The sequence below is a fragment of the Branchiostoma lanceolatum genome, chromosome 18 (genome assembly GCF_035083965.1).
Source record: "Branchiostoma lanceolatum isolate klBraLanc5 chromosome 18, klBraLanc5.hap2, whole genome shotgun sequence".
In the NCBI taxonomy this organism is placed as follows: domain Eukaryota; kingdom Metazoa; phylum Chordata; class Leptocardii; order Amphioxiformes; family Branchiostomatidae; genus Branchiostoma; species Branchiostoma lanceolatum.
Genome location: NC_089739.1, coordinates 15,949,660 through 15,972,520, shown reverse-complemented (window position 1 = coordinate 15,972,520; position 22,861 = coordinate 15,949,660). Strand labels below are relative to the sequence as shown.

Genomic DNA, 22,861 nt, shown 5'->3' with positions numbered 1-22,861 from the left:
AGGCTAAAACCATCCAGGCGTTCTCGACTTATTCTGTTCACTAACAGACACACAGACAAGCATCAACGAATAACCTTCTCGACGAAACTTCGTCGACGAAGGTAATCATGACCCAGTCTTGAGTTTCGAATTGAACACACAACGAGCTGAACCAAAACCAGTACGCTGCGTCGCAGCTTCAGAAGAGCTGATTCACGTTCCCGGTGACCTGGGGTCGGACTGACCTGCAGGGCGCTATGACGTCATCTGACCTCTCACCTCACCGACAGGTGTGCGCATCCCATGGTGCACCGCAGTAGTTTCAAGATGGCGGCAGGTTGAAGAGCTGTCAAGCTGTTGCGCTCCTACAGGTGATTTTTCTGACTTTAACAATATACTGCTGTGCTTGGAGATTGTAAGTACACGACTTGATGGCTCACATAGCCTGTGCGTTCATAAGAAGATGCGAAGTTGGCTGTATTGTGCCCCTTCTAGTGGCTGTTCGTACATTTTGCAAGCCAACCCTATCGAAGCGCCAGAGGGGAAATGTTTACATAATTTTCTGATGTTTTCCAGCTTCTGCTCGCTTATTACAATATACGCCACTTGTATCGCATACTACATTGTATACACAATACGGCATGTTAACGTAAATAGACTGTAAGAAGACTTACAAAATGTGGCTCCTCCTTGGCTCCAACTTGAAAGTTGAAGGTCCATATGACAAATTTGAGGGGGCGTTGCCGCCAAATTTGATATTTCCCGGTATTGAATGAATACGGAAGTTTCGTTTATTCGGCTTGTAAAATATGATGATACAAAACTGAGATAAAAAATTACATTTGAATCATCATTTTACTCAATTTGGCCAGTAAAAATATGCTTGCTTGATTGTTGCTTGTCGAATATTGTCAACAACTTCTCGCAGTCGTTATTGAATGCACCATTGTGTTAAATCCTGTCATTCCTAAAGCTACAGAGGAATGACATATGTGGCAATAAGAAAATCAACAGAAGAATCGATTACATTATGCTACTAGTACTTTAGTAGTATCATGCAGTCCAACCTGCTACCTCCACAAGATTCCCACTTGAGATGGGTGCTTTCTCTCGGGCCCTTCAGAATTCCCCATAAACATGAGCCTTAGGCTCATTGTGTCTGTAACCACTACGGTTGGTGATTGCATGTTACATTATCATTGCCTAAAAGTTAACTGTGCTTTTTAGAAGTGTGGGCTGATTTTTTCATAATAACTGGTGGAAAATCATGTCAACGTCATTCATTTAGCCTTGTTACACACAGTTAACAGATACTGTAAATGCTGACATTTTTGCAGAGGTTGTATGTTTGCGATTTTAGTGGTGGCCACTTCACTCCGAACTTGAAACGGCCATGAATTTTTTTGTTCTGTCTCCTTCTCAACTACCCCTTGTCTCAGCGTCACATACATACATACATACCATCTATCATCATCAGTTCCTTTTCATCCTGCCGGACGATCAGTTCAGCGTCGGTGGGCTCGTCCGTGAGCGACGAGTCCAGCTTTACTCTTGCAGTGTTTGCCACAGACAGCGCAGATGAAAGCTATATGTAATTAGTATCATAGTAGTATGTTGTGTTGGAGGTACACCTGGGTTGTGGTCAGGCTGGGTTGGGGTTTTGTGTGTGTGAGAAATTTGCGTGTGAAAATTTTGCAGTTCATGAAATGTGTCAGAAAATGTGCAAGTTACAAAATTCTTAGTCAGAAAAATGTCACCCCATTAGTGATTTTACATCAGTTTCCTGAATTTTTGGTTTGAATTTTAGGCCCCTAAAGAATATGTAAGCTGACTCCCAAGGGATTTAAAACCTTTTTGTAATTTTAAGCTTAAATGTTTGAATAAGATGACACAAAATGGAATTAAGTGTCCAATTGTTGCATTCTACAGTTCAAAATCTTGTCTTTCAATTTTCAAGTGATTTTCAAATGATTTTCAAATGTTTAGTTTTCACGCACAGAAAACTTTGTGCAGGAAAGAATCAACTTGAGAAAAGATGAAATTAAGAAAATAAATTGGACAAAGGCCTTCTATTAGTGAAAAGATACACAAGGGTTTCAGCTTGCAATTTTTTTCAGGGGGGGGGGCTAACATATTTGGGGGGGAGGTGACTTGCTGCCTCTCTTTACTATAGGGGGGCAGGTATAATCAAGGCGTATCATGAAGAGGGGGGCCCAAATATTCAAGGCGTATTATGACGAGTGCCTTTATATGACACAGGGCCAGATTCAGCTATTTGTAGTGTGTGTTATTCAAATGCCACAGGGTCAGATTCACGTCATTCAGGACTTAAACATTAAGTCTTCATTTTCATAATTCATATCTGTCAATATTTCTCTTTCTCAGCTTCATATGTCACATGTCCTATCATGCAGGGAATTTGTAAACTTTCCTCATTAAGTACATTAAAGCCATTTAATATTGCAGTTGGTAATTTCAGCGGTTGGTGGAAAAGGGGAGTAGTTTACAGCATCTAATTTTAACGGTGGGAAGAAACATCATTGTCTGAGATGTTAGTAATCAAATTTTTGCAATGATGAAGTTTTAGGTCTACTACTCTAGTGACTTTATGTTGCTAAGTTACTGTAAACAAGTCAAGAAGGACAGTATGCAAATTATCGCCTGATTTACATGATAAGCATTTGATTATATTTATAAATAATCTTTTAAGGTATCAGTGAATCCTTTCTGGAGCTATTCTCTTTCAAAGCCAACAAGATTGGCAATGAAAAAAGACACCATACACACCCCACCACCAGGACAAACACCAATTTGATCACAGACAACTAAAAACAACACTTGGTGCCCACTGCTTGGGTTCCCACCACCACAATGACTATTCTACTTTGCCAGGACTGCTGTTTATATCAACACTATATGTGAGGCAGGGACTACCAAGATGTGAGGCAAAATCAACAAATACAAATTATAACTTCATACTTATCCACTTACCATTAGACAGAGCACACACAATTACAATGCAAGAACATCCTTTGTACACTTATGTTTTTTACCCCGTAAAATTAACAGGTAGACCTCAGGAACGTGACTGTCCACAGACCAGGAGACCAGGACTGTCCTCGGGGATGTTAGCTTAGGACATTGTAAGTCCTAATGGAATGCCAGGAATTCTAGTCCCAATGGAATGCCAGAATGTCCCTGTTAATCCATGGGAATCTTAATCCGCAGAAATGTTACTTTGTAAAAATGTGTCCCCGACAATTCTCCAAATTGCATCAGTAGGATAGTAGCAGGATAATCATCTAAGGTCTCATTCATGACTTTTTTTCGCCCCATAGGTTACATGTTACAATATGTGTACATGTTTTACATGGGCAACTTTATAATGAAGCTATAGGAAATGCACCAATGTCATTCATAGTATGTTGAGAACATTAATATCCCTAGATCATCAAAAAGATTGGGGTGTGCCTAAACACCTCACCCGACCTCACCCGACCTCATCCGACCTCACCCGACCTCACCCGACCTCATCCGACCTCACCCGACCTCATCCGAGTCTAAAATGCAGCGGATACGGGGCAGGGACATTATTTGACCTTCTGGATACGTTAAATATGCAATTATGAATGCAAAAAAAGCAGCAAACTCTTAAGTATTTGCCAGTTTTTATAAGTTACTATGCTCGTTTCCAAGATAGAAGGAATTTCTGGCCGCCATATTGAATAGTCACTGTTGGGGTCTGTATGGAAAAGTTCTCCATTCTGCATCACTCTCCGTATATCTACAGCTGCGCCATTGTAAGAATGTTGCTCAATAAATGTGATGATATTTGCATCTATTTTAGTAGTGATATTTGCATATATCGGATAAGACAGTGGTCCCGTAACCCTCTAACCGGTGCCGGGAAACCCCCATATGGTGCGTATTTGGGTTGAAAACAATGGCGAAACCGTGGAAAACCCAGCAGAAAATAGATCAACTTTGACTCGAAAAATCTCGTTTCTGACAAAAGTTTGGTTCCTCTGAAACACTGTAGGAGATTGGTGAACTTGTCACGAAACCGGAGACACATTTACATGCTTGATCTGACCTATTTTGACTGCACTATTGACTTTTTCCGTGACCATGTCTTGATACTCAAAATGGCACGTATCACCCTTCTATCTTGGAAACGAGCGGAGTAACTTATAAAAACTGGTAAATACCTAGAGTTTGCTGCTTGTTCTTCATTCATAATTGCATATCTAACGTATCTTGAATGTCAAATAATGTCCCTGCCCCGTATCCACTGCATTTTAGACTCGGGTGAGGTCGGGTAAGGTATTTAGGCATACCGAAAAAATTGCCTACAACTACACTACATATATACAATCTCTGTTTATGGCAATTACAAGTTGCACTTAGCTACACCCCACAAAAAGCACTTGCTAATGCTGTAAGCGCATGACCGCACCACCCACAATGCAGCACGTCCGACCTCATGCGTGGCTGCCGAACTTTACCTGCTAATATCTTTCATCAACAGTACCAACAAGCTTTCATCAGTTTGACGCTTGAGATCAGTCTTGCTGGCTGAAAGGGAATTTCCCACTGATATAAACCCACTGGTTTATGCAGTTGTTTATTTTTTTAGTACGGATTCTTTTAGACTGCACACTTGGAGTAATATGAATGAGACCTACTACTAGTAGAAAATACTTTTTAGTCTTGTGTATATCCTTCTAACTAACTTGCCGACCTGAATTTTTCATTGATCAGTCTGAATATGATTTCCGTTGTGATTTCCAGATTCTGTCCTTGGTTTCAAGTATTTTCTGTCTACGTGTACATGTGGTATACAGTCAAACCTGCCTATAGCGGTCACTCAAGGGACTGGCCAAAATTGACCGCTATGGACAGGTGGCCGCTCTAAAGAAACGGTTGATTTTGACCACGAGCAATAAGTGCCACACTGAGAAACATTTATTCACATAGTATTACTATACATGTACAGTGTACAGTCAAACTTGGTCTACTGACCACTTCCACAAGACCACGATCGCCGCTCAAGATGACTGCTTTTGGTCGGTCCCGATTTTTCCACAATCATATTATTTAAGTCCAAGTTGATCCATCGATCCGCCCCCAAACCGGGGCACATGCGACTTAAAATGTTGCCGAAGACAACCGTGTCATTTTCAATTGCGCGATGACATCATTTATCGGCAAAAAATTGCGGAATATCACGGTACGATCAGCCTGTTTGGGTTGGATTCCTTGACGGCGGGGAAAAACAAAATGGCGCCTGAGGTCATAGGGTCATTGGGATAGTCTACTGTAATGTAGGTGTGGGGTATGATTTTACTCTACGTTTAGATAGTACAATATGTAAACTTATTTCGTCAATGAAGTTCTTTGAATAAAGAGAACACATAAACAAAGAATTGATGACTTTAAAAACTTTTTGTAGAGGATAAAAGGCGTCTGTATAATCTATAACAAACTGCTCGCCCATGCTACTACTAGTGAAGTAACCGAAGTAAACAAAGCGTCGCCAACATGTACCGCGCGCAAGAGGCTCTCTTTGTCTGCACATTTCTGGCGTCTTAGCGGTTTTGGAAATTCAAAACCCTCACTAGGGGCAAATAAGACCATAGACAAAATTTTCATGGGTAACACCGCTATGAAAAAAAGGATAATGACAATATTTTTCTGCCGAGATTTGAAAGAAATCTTGCGGCCACCATGCGCCGGGACCGTTATCGGCAGTGTTTCCAGACCCGCGGGACCGAAAACCGTGTGGCCGCGACCGCGTTGGACAGTGACCGCTATAGACAAATTCTTAATGCTTACGTCAATGGGAAAAATCCAAGGGACCGACAAAAAGTGACCACTATGGGCAGGTGGCCGCTATGTAAAGGTGACCGCTAATACAGGTTTGACTGTATTTCAAAAACAAAATTAGCACCTGCAGCTCTGAGAAAGCCGCCCAGGGGGGCCAAACCTACACAAATTACTCTTTGTCCCAAGGGCTATCTACCTGTACCACTCAAAGATCTCAACCATAGCACAAATATACAAGCAAAATTATATACTGTCACTAGTAAACTCAAAAGCTCAGTCCCGGAAACCCCAAAACAGCAATGTTTTCGTCTTTTTTCAGTGCAAATTTCACGATCTATGGAAGGTTTTATAGATGGTTTAGAACAAAATGGAGAATAGAAGCGAGATATATTTTTTTTCAAGTCCTGACTTGGTTCCTGACGTTTGGCCTGTGTAAGCCCTCGGGAAACAGTCTGGTATCCAGGCTATGACCTTCCCACAAGGCCCCAGGTGTTGTGTCAACACCCTCTTTTGTTGACTTGCCACGTCAGCACAGGCAACAGTCAGGTTTGTGCAATCTGTTCTCCAACTTGCTGCACAAAGTGTGTTTCCTGTACATATTCTAACAGGTGAGTTGTTTCTAAAGGCCCATGGTCTTACTCCATGCCACTAAATGGAACTTCTTCATCTGGTCCCTGTGGACTTCATGACTTTTGCTGCTGAAGGGACTTGTATTTAGTGGCTGTGGAGAAAGGGATATCAGGTCACCAACTTAGTAAGATCCAGTTACTGTTAATGCTGTTCTTGAATTGGTCATGTAGTATATTCAATTTCTCGGTTTACATGGTCACTTCTCTGCAATCTCATCTCACCTGCTAACACTTGGTCAGCCTGTCGCCCCCTCCCCCTCAACGAAGTACTGTTACTGTACAAACTTTTCAGACTACTGTCCCAATTGTGCAAGTCCTTCTCCCCTGCTACATACAATGTACAGTACGCAGGACTACCGGGAGCAAAATACTAAATGTTTTTCAGAAATTGAAGCATTTATTGCGCTTGTGCCACTGCAATTTCCAAGTTGAATGCTGCATGTCATGACTTTATAGTACATGTACATAGTATGGCAGTGAGATAGAGGAGATGGAGAAATCCTTACATTAAGACGTGATAATTTATCACATTATTCAGTTCTGAAAAGATTTTATGTCAGAATATGTGATAGTTGGAAAAGTTCTGATAACTCCTATTTGCAATCATGTTATTTTACTATTCTACTACTACTAAAGTAAAGAAGGGGGCAATCTCATTAATTCGCTAGAAACATTTTGATTCAGATTTAAGAATTCTCTGATGAGTGCATTACAAACATTGTAATGAAATTGTAATGAAATATGTACTTTTGCCAAGAAGGCTTTGTTTTATTAATTTGTGTGGTCTTCTTTGTCGAGATCATTGTTGCAGTAGTATTATATCTCATAGAATTAGGTGCAGCTCCAATTTTGGGTGCACGAAAGTGCACATGCACCCAGTATTTCAAGCCCTATACATGTACTTCTACACTACTCTCATGAAAATACCTCTCGGAATGAATTACATTTGACAAGGGAATTATTACGAAATTACAATATCATATGATAATCACTATGATTGTCATTGTCCTGTTGATATTTTACAGTCACAACATTTTAGTTTCTTTGAATGAAAGCTCATGATCTGTGTTGGTAGAGTACATGTTGTGAAGTTTTGAGCTTTGATCCAAGAGGGGAACTCACCATGAAATTTCGCTCGGAACTCGGACCTTCCTCAGCTGTCTGATTCACTGCGCTGAACGCCGGGAAGCCGGAGGTGTGATGACGTCAGCAGTGAAGCAAAAGAGGCGGAAAGATGGAATCTTCCACCATCATATTTCCGGCTTCCCGGCGTTCAGCGCAATGAATCAGACAGCTGAGGAAGGTCGGAGTTCCGACCAAAACTTCATGGTGAGTTTTCTTCTTTGTGTTGGAAAAACTTCACAGTACTTTGTTTCTTCTATAATCACAAGCATTGCTATTTTATATGGCCGCACGACCATACTGTGCTGATCAACTAAAGGTAGTAAGGAAAATAGTAACATCATTGCCGACTGGTTTGCAATAGATGTTGGGTAATTAGAAGGGAATGTGACTTTTGTTCAGCCATGTACATGTACATGTGTGCTCAGTCACTCGTCTAGCAAGTTTAGGCCACACGACCTGTTATCATATATAATTAGGAACGCCATTATTAACTTTTAAGTATTTTTTTAATACTTCTGTACAATGAACTGTTTGTATTTCATCATCAAATGATTGTCAGTTTTAAAGCCACCTTGTCTTCGGAGTCAGGGAATCTATTAAACAAAGCTACTGCTTTGCAGATAAAGACATGAATAGAGGTGTGCTCTGGTATCATCATGAATGAATGGAGATATGAATAAAGATGTGACCAACATGTATATAGTACTTTTCCTTGTTATAGAAATGCTCATTCTTATTCTTTCTATAGATAGTATAATGATTTTAATGTTAACACCAATGCTACATACTGAAGTGTTGAATACAGGAATATGAGACTAGTCTTGTTGCTTGTGGTACCATGTTTTATCGATTCAATTCTTTTTATGCACTTTAAGGTCTTCAAATTTTGAAATGTAGATGGAAGACGTTGAACTGGATGTGAGTGTAGGTATCTTGTTTGTTTTTGCCCACCATATTTTTCCGCCCACACATGTGATTCTAATATCCTAATTGACTTGTCTGCCATTTCAGCCTCCATCATGACCAGAAAACACCAGTTGGGAAGGTAGGTCTGACCTTTGCCCTGTGTTCCTCCTGGCTCGTCTCTGTACCACTGAGGACAATGGCCGACATCAAGACACCGCAGGAGAAGTACGTGTGCACCCTCAGCCCTGCTCTGCAGAAGAAGGCAGAAACTGAACTGAACGAGAAGTCAGCCTGGAGGGACCGCGACATCCAAGCACTGCGGGACATGATCAGCGCCCGGCCCGACTTGAATGCCCGCACAGACGATGGTTTCCTGCTACGTTTCTTACGGGCGAGGAAGTTTGACTATGACCGTGCCTTTAAATTGTTAGAAAACTATTACCAAGTTAGGGCCAATACTCCTGAGATCTTTGAGAAATTTCTACCATCAGCAATAACACATGTGCTGGACAAGTCCATTGTCACAGCACTGCCAGGCAGGGACAAGGAAGGGAGGAAGCTGCTTATCTTCAGGCCAGGTGAATTTTCAACATTGCTTGTGGTTAGATATATTTTACATTGTTCTCGTCACACTCATGCATGAACATCACATTTCCAATGAAGACAAAAGGAGAAATCATGACATGATAATGGAGATATACAATGTTGTGAGTGTGTGATTGATCAGAACTCAAGTTAGGAACATGTTGAACAAGCTTTTTTTACTCAACTAATACAAAACAATCCGTCACAGCTCTTTATAACAAATTATGGCTTGTTCATTAGTAGTAGTCCACTGCATTCTGCTGCTGCAGTAGTCTGGACACTCTGCCGCTGCAATCAGTCTTTCTTCAATTCTCTCCACTTTGTCCAATTCATCGCAAGCATCCTTAGCTGTCAAAGGTTTCTTTCTGTCTGCCACGGTCCTAGTCCTAGTCCACTAGTTCATTGACCAACATGAAAGGTAGGAATATCTGCTTGAAAGAAATAAAGTTAAACTGTGACATGATGATAAGAATGAAATGATGTCCTGGACTAGACTGTGCTATTCTATAACCTCACACCTGTCCAGGAAAGTGGGACCCAGCCGCCTGGCCTATCTATGACAACGCCAGAACCCTCATTCTGTCCATGGAGAAAGTTATAGAGGTAAGATATTATAATAGAATTGTGCAGTGAAAGAATGCTTTACTACAGTAACTGTAATTTTGCTCAGAAATATTCAGATTTCAGATTGTAGTATACATTGTAGCAGAGGACTTACAGATTGTACTCCATGTGTAATTTTGTGGGCATGTGTTCCCTGTGATTCCTAAGGATGAAGAGACACAAGTCAATGGTCTGATGGTCATTATGGAAGCGTCCGGCCTTACAGCAAACCATGCCTACCACATTGGCCCGAGGTATGCCAGCACAATGACCAACATCATTCAGGTTAGTCTTCAAAATGGAGTCATATACAAGTCTGTAGAAACACTTGTTGAAGGTCACAAAATGATTTGTATCTGTTCTAAATGCTTGTTTGTTACTGTAGATTTGACGTCTTTTTAAACAATCTGGAAGATCTGATGCTTGTCATCAAGTAGACACAGATGATAGAGATGATCCTTTGCAGTTCTCTTCAATTGTTTAAAACATTAAAGAAAGGAACAAAAAGAAGAAGAAAAAAAGTATATCAGTCTAACGTACATGTGCAGAGTAGTGAGTACAAATAGCTTTGTGTGACAAACTGCCTACTGCCTCCGACAGGTAGAACATATCATTTTCCGATGTGATACTACACTTATCTACTTGGTAATATCTACATTGAAGATCAGTTCCCCTGCTCATTTATGTGTAAACTATGAGAAGATTGCAACACAGTAAAGAAATAGCTTGTGAAATAGCTATTGTCTCAGCATCCTTTAATTTGTATTTGATGTATGGTACCACCACAGGAGGCCTTCCCAGCTAGAATTAAGGGCATGCACTTTGTGAACGAGTCAGCCGTTCTGGACGGCATCTTTGCTGTCATTCGTCCCTTCATGAAGGAGAAATTGAAGCAAAGGGTGAGTTTGGAGTTTTGTATGATGACCCACTACATTCCAACATTAATGTACAGTCAAACCTGCTCAAGACGACCACCTATGGGACCAGGTCATTTTTGACAGGAGGTCGACTTGACAGGATCGACTCAGAACATGACACATGTAACGTGTTATGGTATCCAAGTTGAGGTGCTTTAATGTCAAATATTACATACACCATGGAAAATGGTGTCATTTTAGACAGCATAACTATTACCAACATTTACATTACTGCATCTCAAATGGCTTCTTAAGTCCCATTTTTTTCGCAAAATCAGTGGTGCACAGTAGTTAAAGAACCCCCCACAATTTAGTGATATGACCAGGGTCAAGGAGTGCCATTTTCAAATGTTTACATAGAGGCCGCGAAGTCCCTGCAGTATTTTTGTGTGCAGAATGTATGGTGCAGGCCCTGCACCAGACATTGTGCACACAAAAATTCCACTTAGAAGCATGAACGTGTACAGCACGGAAACTTAGCAGGGTCGATAAGACTGTCATTCAAGGAAGTTGAACCTTTAGCACCCGTTGCAAGATGGTGGATATTTTGGCAAATAAACTCAGTCTGGTCATTCACTAAAAGGATGTACATGTACGTGGGCATTTGCTAAAAAGACAGAAATGAAATGGTCATGTTGGATTTATGTCACTTTGGATCAATGAATTTACTTGAAACTCAGGATTAACAAATAGGAGCACAACCTAGCAAAAAGATTTGATTTTATGCAGCACTTTTCAGTAGGGATTTGTGGGCATTCGGGAAAAAGACGGTCCAGTGCCAGGCCCCCATGATTTGCCTGTAGCTTGCCTTTAGCTCCAGCCATCTGACCATGGGTCAGTTATTTAAAGCATACATTTTAAAGGGGCATATTGTGATCGGAACAGAAAACAAAATTCGCTGTTTTGGCTTATTTTTCTACATCATTAGTTGAATCTACCTTTAAGTTATAACACTGCACAGCAATATTCATCACGTATGGATGCGACTTTCTAGTGTTGTGCGAACGTCTTGAAAAAAAATTATATACCTTACCCCCCGCTGCTTGACTAATGTCCGCCATTTTGTCCTACATTCCGACGAACCACCGAACACGCGATCGAACGTGCGACGTTCTGAAGTTTGTTCACTTGTGGTGGTTTTCCTGTGACGCTCCATCTCCTACCGCAATGGTCGATTCGGTTATTTCTTAGCGTTCTACGCTGGCTTATTTGCATATTATAAAATGGGGGCCGCTAAATGATATGCAAATAAGCCCGATTTTGCTCGTTTTGCGTTTTCGTCGTTTATTGATGATGGAAATGTGACAAAATGACCGGAATATGTAAGTAACAAATAAGTTACGAATGTGAATCTGAATGTAGATTTTTCACATTCTTACTATTTGCCGTTTTTGCCCACCAAATTTTACAATACGTCCCTTTAAAACATCAAGTTGTACCATAAATGTTTCTACTATTATTATGATACAGTGTATCATAGCTGCTGTATGTATTACAGATAAGGATGCACGGTAATGTGTATGAGACCCTACATGCGCTGACAGGCACCGAGGTCCTACCCACGGAGCTCGGGGGAGATGGAGGTCCGCTGGAGGAAATGGCCAAGGAATGGAAGGAGAAGTTACAGAGCTATGAAGATGCAATGGTGGAGAGTAACAAGTTTGGCATGTTGAAGATGGGGGAACTAGGTAAGAGCTTAGTGGGAGATGCTACTATGGCAGGTATGGTGGGCTCCTTCCGCAAGCTGAACACAGACTGAACCATCACAGCCCTGCAAGGGAGCTGATGTCAAAGGGTCGACAACAAATATACTGGACCTTATACCTTATACACACACACTCCATCATTGGAGAAACATAAAGAAGATAATTGCATTAGAATATTGTAGACAACAGTTGAATGAATAAGACACCATTGTCTGTTTTTGCATTAATATTTAATTTCTAGTCTCGCTGTTGTTCTAAGAAATCATTTAGTATTATCTAATAAACGTTAGTACTTAATGATGATGTTATTATCCATTGTATCATGGTACTGCAGCATACTAATCTTTCTGTTGGTCCCACTTGTTATCTGTTTATTGCATGTTTAACCAAGGTCAATGGTTTTCCCCTTTTGGTTAATCCACGTAATACGTGACTAACTTTGTGAATCTTTTTTGTGGCTGTTTGCTTTGTTTTTTAAACTTTGTTGATTGGAGCATCATACTGAGTCACATTTTATACATATTCTTATTAACAGCTCTTTCTGCATTGGTTATGTACATGTAAGTTCATTTACATGACTATTGTATAATATATATATTAGATCGTTTGTCATTGATAATAACATAGTACACACTATATGCAGTGGCAACTTTGTTTGATTATTATAATATGGCAATGCTTATTAATACAAAATGCATTGTAAACTAGAAAGGCAACAGCAAACACAGTTACTGCATGTTTAGTATACCTATGGTATGGCTAAACATAATGAAGAAACAGTAACTATGAAAAAAATTGAACAAGATAAACAAGATAAGATACATTCACGGCATTTCAAGGACTGCCCATCTCATTTGCATGCATCAGTGTTTTGTGACTTTGGTGTGAAGGATTTGGCTTTAGTTTTAACTTTGGGGAGTTTATTCTGTTATGTCTTAAATCAGTTTTTTAACTGGTTCTCTTTTGCAAAACAACTTTGTGCATAGTAATATGATGCACCTTGACCTGAGTGTGCACATTAGAAATGGCCTGCTTGTACATGTAGACCTGCACCCCTATGTTAACTGATAGTTTTCTTCTTTTTTTTTACATTACGCAGTATTATACAGTGGTAGAAATACTTTTTTTCAGTGTTCTGCAATATTGCAGAATGTCACAATTTTTAACTCAATTGTCAAAAGAATGTCACAATTGTTAACTCAATTGGCCAATCAGGTGGTCGCATTTTTTAATGCAGTGCTCCCATTGGCTGTCACTTCCAACACTGTATGTAGTATTGAAAGTGACAGAAGTGGCAAATATTGTCAAAAAAGCCCAAAATAAATCGTTTTGAAGAGATGTATGCCAAAAATGGGAATGTAGTCCTTTAAATATTTGTTCAAGGCACATCTACAGCAAATTTCAGGTCATTCGGTTGAAATACCAGGGCGCAGGAGGCCAAGATATGCATTATTGGTCATAAAAACCTCAGTGAAATCACTTTCAATGTCAATATCGAAAAAATGAAGAAAAAAAACGGCCGGTGGTATTTGCCTACACTACCTTGGTACCAAATTTCAGGTCATTTGGTCAAAAAATGACAGAGATGAATCGATTTGAAGATTTGACAGAAGGAGAAGAAGAAACCTGAGTAAAAACAATATGTTGAGCCATACTAGGTATGGCTAAACATAACAAAAGACCTCAATGAATGGCAGCCGCTCCAGACCCTTACAATCTAGCCCCGCCAATTGGGCGCTCCTCGCAATTCAGCCCCTGGCTGCGAAGAGAGAGTAGTTGGCCTACCCAATAGTAAGAAATTGAGCGCCTTAAACGCTGGTTAAGTACATGTATGTCATGCATGTTACACTTACAGCCATTCTTGAACCACCTTTCGTCTGGAAAGCTGGTTAACAAGTGACATTAAACATACCATTTTAAAAAACTTCTTCCAGTTTTCAGAATGTCAGAAAACTATTCGGATCTATAGCACCAGCTTGTAATTGTTGGAAATACTGCTCAATTTCAATGAGCAAGAGTCTATAAACCACACATTTTTGAAGACTGTTACAGTTACTAATAGGTGTAAATGCCCACTGTTACTGTTACAGTAGTATAATTAGGTACACCTGACTGGAACACATCGGCACAGACTATTCCTGAGACTACTATTAATTTAAGCCAAATGACTGTTAGTCAAGTAATGGTCATCTGGCGTATCTCATTACCTGGATGTCTAACCTTCATCAATGTGCTATTAATTTACATACTATTATTAAGATGGGCCATCTTTTCCACCAATTATGATATACAGTGACTCTAATGTTCAGTCATCTTTTTCAATCTGAATTCCTGGTAATTAACTTCCTGGCAGTTCAGCTAGGGCTAGAGGTGTTGGATAACTGTCATACAACATACAAACAATGTATATCACAATGTCATGACTTTCTACATCACAGTATCATGACTTTATGTTTGTATTGTCATTACCAATCATGTTTTGGTGTGAATCTGTGTCTGTGTCATCATTCATCTTCAGCAAGTAGAGGAGATAATTGTTTTCAATTATGATACTGTTTTTGTGTGTGAATATATTTAATATGTGTTTGTGTGTATGTAATACATGTGTGTGTGTGTCTGTGTGAGTGAGTGTAATGTGATATATGTGTTTGTGTGTAATCTATGTAATATGTAGCCTCCTTTGCAGACTTCCTATGAACAGCGGTGTTTATGGGTGGGATATGAACAGCGTCCCTCGGCCAACAACTCCCTTGGCTACACAACTCCCTTTAGAGAACCTTGCCCCCCCCCCATATAAAGACCGCTGTTCATAGGAAGTCTGCGAAGGAGGCTATGTAATATGTGTGCACGTGTGGGTGTGTATAAATGCATATTGTGTGTGTGTTTGCTATAATTGGTATGTGTTTGAGAGACCACACTATGTCCAGAACAGAAGTATATTTACAAATCACTTCACTGTGCAAATCAAGGGCAGATGAATGTTTTATTACCTTGGCCAAGAAGGCTATGTTTTTGGTAGAGAATGTACTATGTACATGTAATATGTATACAGTGTATGTGGTTGAACATGTAACTCAAGAAGCTATGGATGGATTGTCATGAAATCTGGTATGTGGTTATGGGCCAGTTAGGTCTATGAAGATTAATGTTGTGTTTCCAATTACGGACCAGAAAAAAAGTCAGGGTCAGTAGGTAGGGATTCTCTTTTCTTTCTTTTCTTTCTTTTAGATCTGCCTAAAGCCTACAAATACAGTTTAAAAAAAAAACCTGAAATGCATTGGGATAGCAGCATTTGCAACATCATAATTATATTGATACATGGATAAACATGTAATAGCACAATTTCCTATTGGAACAGGACTGAGGACAACATGGAAAACTTTTCTACAACACTTTAGATGTCAGATTGAAAATTTGATGTCCCTTGTATGCCAGCATTCGACCCATCCAAAAAGGCTAGGGTCTGCAGGTTTTTCTAGGGTCGGATAAATGGAAACACAACATGTTTTTTCCTAGGCCTTAGGTCATGTCCTACTGAAGAAATGACTTAAGATTTTGGCCCCCTGGCAGCTTTTCATGTTACTGCAGTATAACTTTCGGTTTAGATATCTCCTGTTCTGGACAAGCTATGGTCACAATTTTTGGATGGTAGATAGCTGTGCTTGGGAAGAAGTTCACTCCAACAGCCAACCAATGAGGTTAAGTTTCTCTTCTCTTTCTTCTCTCCCCTATATGTAATAGATGTTGGCAGAGCGAGGCAGGACAGCTGTATGAAGCAGTGGCTGCGCTCCTCCTTTTTCTACTGGAAGTGTGGATGAGTACATGAAGACTCTGTGCTATATTTCCTTTGTCCTCTTGCAGTATTCTGTTGTATCATAGTTTTACATACGAAAATAGTAAGCATTTGTAATATACATGTACCTGATATCATCTGTGAGAAAGATCAGAATTTGTAGTGACAATGACAGCTGTTATGTGTTTTTGCATTCACACAATAAGTCATTGTGATATCTAAGTTGTGATATCTAATGTGCAACAAGAATAATTCTGCCTGTAGACAAAATGGTCATGTAATTTACATACATTTACAGTTACTTTAGTATCTAACTTGGGACGATGGTGACTATGCCAAAGATGTGGGTGATTCCCAGAACAGTTCAAAACTAGAGACTACATGTGTATGTAGCTGTAAGTCTCCCAGGTTAAGGTGTATTTTTTGTTTATAATCTATAGGGTCTAGGTTAGGGTTAGAATTAGGGTTAGAATTTTGCTAGGGTTGAGGTTGAGGTCAGAGTTATGGGTCATCTTGTCATGCCAAAACGTCCTTATAGGGAAACATCTTGTCAGTGAAAATCAAGCCAGTTGGGGACTTGCCTATGTCCCGACACCCCTACATGTATGTTCTCTTTTATGGGACATCCATGATAGTTCTACTTTTAGCTGTATTTTGTACATAATCATCATTTAATATACTGCCATTTGTACATTTAGATGTATTCTGGATAAAATTGTTCTTTCACATGACTCATCATAGTTCCATTCGAAAGGTGTTGTGCTGACAGAAGATTCTCCTTGTATTCTTTCAGTGATACTTGATATTGCCACCTTGCATCAAGACAGCTACCACAGTATATTAACCACCTTTTTGTAGCATTTCATTTCCTTTTTATAAAGTGCATATACTTGTTGAGTTACAACTTACATGTTTATGTATACTGTCCTTTGATGTTGTTAAGACAATTTGACAGGTTACAGTAACACGAATGGAAGCTGACTTTACAACACACTTTATTATAAAAATCAAACATAACAAAGGACTGAAAAGCAAGGAAGATGATTGAGTGAGTAAAACGTAACAAAGGGAGGAATGATGAGTAAGAGAAGAGTAGATTTGAAATAGATTTGACACACCAAGCTTGCAATGTTCTGAAATGTTTGTGGAAATTTTGGATTCAAAATGAAAGTTGTAATCTTCAGTTCAAAAAGGACACTTGTGGCAGGTAATTAACCATTAATCATATATCCCAAAGGAACAGACAAGGATGGCAACCCACAGCAGGAAAAAGTGTCAAAACGAGTTCGGCGATCCCATATCTTCGCCGAATGGTGTTAACTTGTATGAAAGATTTGTTTGAAAGGTGTGTTATGGATTGCATACTTAATGTATGATGATGTTCACATTCATTTAACTTCCAAATGCAAGTATCAAATTGTCGTCATTTACAACTTTGGAATCATAGCATTTTCTCATCAATTAAGCAAATTATGTCCTTATTTACATAATCCGTCTATTAATTGGTTTTCCTCTCTATGCCACAGTTCTCAGTTCATATGTCTTGAAGCGCCATTGTGAAAAGTACTGCCCACATGTTGGCCCCAATATCCCAACCTGTCACTGTCCATATGGTACGGTGGCCTCGTATATAGATGTCCTCGTATATATGTCGTCATCCAAAAAATGGCACATTGAAAGGGAATTTCAACTTTTCCTCATTAATCATGTAAAGAAGGACCTGATTTGCATAGAATGCATCTCATTATGTTAATCATCACTAATCGTTTCTACCTGCCCCAAACAATTAAGATCCACCAAACCCTGCTTGAGTTATCCACCAAAATCTAGATAAAAAATGCCACCTGTAGTACCGCAGGAACCCCCAGAAGACCCATCTTCGAACTTGACCTTTGTTTTCCCAACCCCCAACAACCTACTAAATTTCATCACGATCCGTTTAATTTCTCTCGAGTTATGCCACCAACAAGCAAACTGACAAACACAAAAGGTCCACTGCAGCACCAACATTTTTGACATTTATGACATATCCTAATCGGGATACGTTCTGGACTGACCAAAGGAACCCCCCAGAAGACCCATCTTCAAACTTGACCTTCGTCTCCCCAACAGAAACTTACCAACCAAAAATCAACAACATCCGTCAATGGCATCAAGAGTTATATCGCCAACACCATCACTCCACAAATCCCGTCCTAAAATATATCCTTCTGCCTATGGCGAAGGCAATTATGGACTTGTGTGTGCTTTTTACATTTCCCTCCTTATACCCTGTATAGGGTTTGGGGGAAATATATAGTTTTTGCTGGCATGTTCCTCTTTTTTCTTATTCTTCCAAAAAAAACATTAGGTAGATAGCTCTATTAATGCAGTTAAATGCTAAGGGTGTCATATTGGAGGTGTAGGTAGCTTTGGGAAAGGTGAATACAATGGAATGTGTATTAAGCTAATGAGGGCCTAATTTGCATAACTTATGCAGAAACTTGAATTTTCCTTAGGCCACACCAACTTGATTTTATGGATGACATCCTCTGGAGACCCCAAAACTAATGCGCGCGGGCGAAAAAAAGAAAATCCAGCAAAAAAAAAAAATGCTGCTAAACCACAGGACTACTAGTACAAAGCTGGTATTGCGAATTGAACCACAGAACACAGTTTATTTGTAGGAGGTACATGTAGGTTGTCTTATTCATCATAGCAGACTCAGCGCAAGTGATTGATTTTTAATATATTGACAAGAACGACCAAAGAAGTATACTATTAGAAGGTATTTGGCTCCAAGGACTGTGGATGATATATGACTGTGATGAGAATACTCATATACACCCATAAGGGCAGTTTCAACATACATGGCATTGAACTCATATTAAGCATTCCATGGTTTACGCTCACAAATCTCACCGAGACCTCTGCCAATCCCTCAATTCCTCTCCCATGTCTCTCATTATTGCAAAAGAAACGTGTGAGAGCCACTCTGGATAGGTCGTGTTTGAAATTGTCTGGGCAATACTCGCTGGCCGCCGCGATCCTCTTATACAACTTTGCAAACGCAAAATCCCCCTAGCCAACATCGATGGCATACCAATCTACAAATACGCCCCAGTTTTCTGATAAGCCGTCACAATGCTAGCCTTTTGCGCCAATCTAAGTCAGCAAGTTCTGGAGTTCCGTGTAGCCTTGGAGGAGGTGATTTTTTTATTTTTTGACAACAGGCGAAAATCAATGCGCGCGCGGATGTCATCCATAAGATTAAGTTGGTGTGGCCTTATGGTAAATACTATGGATGTCATTGGAGATGTAGGTAGCTTTATGGATGCAAAATCAATGGAATGTGTGTTATGCTTATGGGGACCTCATTTGCATGATTTATACAGAAACTTCATACCGTATTTCCTTTACAGTAAATGCTAGGGATGTCATACTGGAGGTGAAGGTACCTTTAGGAAAGATGAATACAATGGAATGTACTTTATGCTGATGAGGACCTCATTTGCGTAATCTATGCAGTAACTTCATATATGTAGTATTAGAGAAGGTGAATTCAACAGAATGATTGTTATGATAATGAGGACCTCATTTGCATAATTGAAGCAGAAACTTCATATTTCGTTTCTGGTAGATGGTAGGGACTTCATATTGGACAATCATATAAATAGCTTGAATAAACAACAATGACGTTTCATACTTCCTTTATTAATAGGAGGGAAATATCCTGCATTTTCTCAAAATTGTTGCCTTTCTAGTCTATTCTGTATTTCCATTTTACAAGAACATTTGGAAAACATTTCTTCATGTCTCAAGATTACGTTGATATTTGGGAGCCAGGTACATTACATGTCTTCCTTCAACAATGTTGTGTGTCTGTAAGAAATGTATGCATTTTGTAACATCATTGTCTATGTGTCACTCTATTTTAAAATTTTCATTCTTAGACGAGTTTCATTGATTAGTTATAGGGTTTTAGGTCACAGATTTAGTGGAACAGGTGAAAAGCTGATATATGTCTGAATGCATTGGACACTCGGGTTCCTCCACAAGTGGGTGAATGGACTGAGTAGGAAGCCCTTGCCAGACATTCTTGGCTAAACGTGGACTCAAATCACGGCTACAGACACCATGGTCCTTGATTGTATTGATGTTTCAAATAGGAAACTGTGTTCACATCAATTGCACATACTTCAGTCAAATTTGTATTTAAGATGTAAAATATTAATTGTGGAAATAACATGTACATGTAAGTGTGTGCAGGTAAAGAAATACAATGTATGTCCAGCTGAACTGATGTATGTTGACGATTCTGCTCTATGAAATGTATTGCACTATGTAAATGTACTGCATTCACTACATACTCTGTCCTTCCAGTGTACTGTATTTTTGAAGCTGCAGTTTTTAAAGACAATTGCTGGTACAAAGTCTTGAAGAATCCCATCAATCCTGTCAAAGATAGGCTGTATATATTTGCTAGTTACTACTAATTTTGTATCTGCAAAGCCAATGTCATGTACATAATGATAATCATATAATCATAGTTGTTACTACAAATTCAAATGAAAGCCTTTGTACACTTCATGTCCTGAAATAGTCTTGTACAGCTCAGATCACTTTGCATTTTCATACGTTTTTGTACTATGCTACAAAGGAAGGAATGGATATTGTAAATTTAAAATAATACTGCGTACTCCCGGATCCTTTGACTCATAACTCTTTCCCATCATGCTCCAGCAGAGGTCGTGGACTGTTAACCAAATGTGCAGCTGGAGGAGAATTTTATACAGTTAATATTGGGTGGTCTTTGCAAGTTGTCTCTGAAGAATATGTCTGCTTGTTTAAAGCTTGTTACAGTTCTTTTTCTACTGCCCAATAATGGAAAATACCAGAGCCATGATATTACCTTTGGTTTAGCAGTCTGCACTAAAGGACAGATCAGCAGTACTATACAATATTTATATGCAAATGTGCTTGAGTCCTCACTAGAGAAACTACATTTTTTATAAATGTCATTGTTACCACTTGGGAGTTGTCTGAAGAATTTTTGCCATTGAAGAAGATTATGTTTCCGCCATTGTTTGTGGATGTGGCTGTTTGTTTATGGACAACCTAACTTGGGAAGTTGTGGATGGAACTTTATGACATTTGGTTTGTGGGTAGGTGTCTGCAAAATAGGATACTCAATACAAAGTTACTCAAGCAACGAGTTTTGTAAATGGTCAGACGGCATTCACTGTCATCATTTATATTATTATTATAATCTCCATGAAAAATTGAGATTTTTTCAAGGAGATATTGTTTTTAGCGTGTTTGTGTGTGTGTGTTTGTGTGTGTGTCCGGATGCTTGTAGTCAGCATAACTCGTCTGGATGGATTGTAATGATATTTGGTATTTGGGTAGGTCTTGGGAGAACAAAGGTCAAGGTCGATTTTGGGCCCCCTGGTATGTGACACTGGAACTGCATTGGCGTTTTGTCAAAATCTTCCAAGGAGAATAACTGAACAAAAGACAGATTTCCGTGTTATTTGATATGCAGTTAGCTTAGACAGAGATGTACACAATGAAGTGCAAATTATGCAAATTGGGACTTAATTTGCATAAGTAATGAGGAAAATCTATATTTCCATTCTAGGCATGCTGTAACCATGTTAGTTTCGAAACTGGGTCAAATATTCCCAGGGGCCCCACAGAATCAGAATCTGATTTGCATAATTAATGGAGAAATGTTATAAACCCAGTCCATTCAATGGTACAACAGTTCACAAATGCAACATATGTAACTGAGAAATAAGGGGACATTGATAGATAAAAGCTATGCAAATGAAAACCTTATTTGCATAATTAATGAGAAAATACTGTAATTCCATATTGGTAGACTGGAATTTCATACTTGTGGCATTTGGAAGTTATGTGACAGTGAACATGGTTGAATATGAATTATACAAATGAGGGCCTAAAATGCATAATATATATTTCATGGAGATATGAGGTCTCTGAACTCTTGTTGCCATTGTTATACTGAGGAAGGATAGCGGACGCTGTCTGAAACGCTTGACCGTTTATGAAATTGTATCCAGTTGCTTAAGTTGTTTTTGTATTGAGTAATATAAAAAGTACGCCCATTCTTCGTTAGATTGGGTTAGGTTGTTACGCAAAAACACTGTTTCGCTAACACAAGTTACTCAAAACTTGAGACAAGAATAAAACGGCATGAGACGCACATGTAGTATGGACGCCAGCTGGACAAGTTCATCTACGGTTGGGTTTACACAAGCCTTTTCTAAGTATCAAGTTACTTCACCTAAAATTTCAGGGTAACATAAAACCGGCAGTTTTGAAAACGGGGTATTTAGGGATATGTGCCATAAAACCGGCAGTTTTGAAAACGGGGTATTTAGGGATATGTGCCAGATACAACATCAGTAACACCGCCAGAAATACTAACTTGACAGACATTATAAGTATTCAGAACACTGTCTGAAAAGCTTCGATAACCATGCATTCCAAGATGGCGGGGGGGGGGGGTCAAGTGGGCTCCTCAAGTCGCGTTTTCTTGTGTGTAAATCCACGGAGTCGACTCTGAGTCTACTCCCGGTGGCGTATACACTCCAAGCAGAGGTTGGTGGGGAAGATTGTGACCTTATTATCATATGCACCGTTTTTGTCCGCTCTACCCACCAAACTGTGCCGTGTGGCGAGTAATGTTCGGGTAAGACATATGAAAATTAGTAAAGGCATCTTGCGCAAATTTTGCAATTTGTTTTACTCTTTATGTCATACTTTTTCGGTATCTATTTTGTAATT

At 39.4% G+C, this 22,861-nt stretch overlaps 1 protein-coding gene across 5 annotated transcripts; it reads left to right on the top strand.

Annotated features, from left to right (window-relative positions):
• Positions 1-221: 221 nt before the first annotated feature.
• On the top strand, positions 222-21,078 carry LOC136424400 (alpha-tocopherol transfer protein-like). Of its 5 annotated transcripts, XM_066412987.1 has the most exons (8): positions 6,314-6,413; positions 7,592-7,763; positions 8,571-9,043; positions 9,577-9,653; positions 9,822-9,938; positions 10,442-10,552; positions 12,069-12,258; positions 16,018-21,078. In XM_066412987.1, the coding sequence occupies exons 3-8, from the start codon at positions 8,662-8,664 to the stop codon at positions 16,092-16,094; spliced, it is 954 nt and encodes a 317-aa protein (XP_066269084.1). In that variant the 5' UTR covers positions 6,314-6,413; positions 7,592-7,763; positions 8,571-8,661; the 3' UTR covers positions 16,095-21,078. The 5 variants fall into 5 exon arrangements, with proteins under 5 accessions (XP_066269083.1, XP_066269085.1, XP_066269082.1 ...); XM_066412986.1 differs by lacking the exons at positions 6,314-6,413; positions 7,592-7,763 and adding an exon at positions 222-350; XM_066412988.1 differs by lacking the exons at positions 6,314-6,413; positions 7,592-7,763 and adding an exon at positions 3,055-3,122.
• Positions 21,079-22,861: the final 1,783 nt, after the last annotated feature.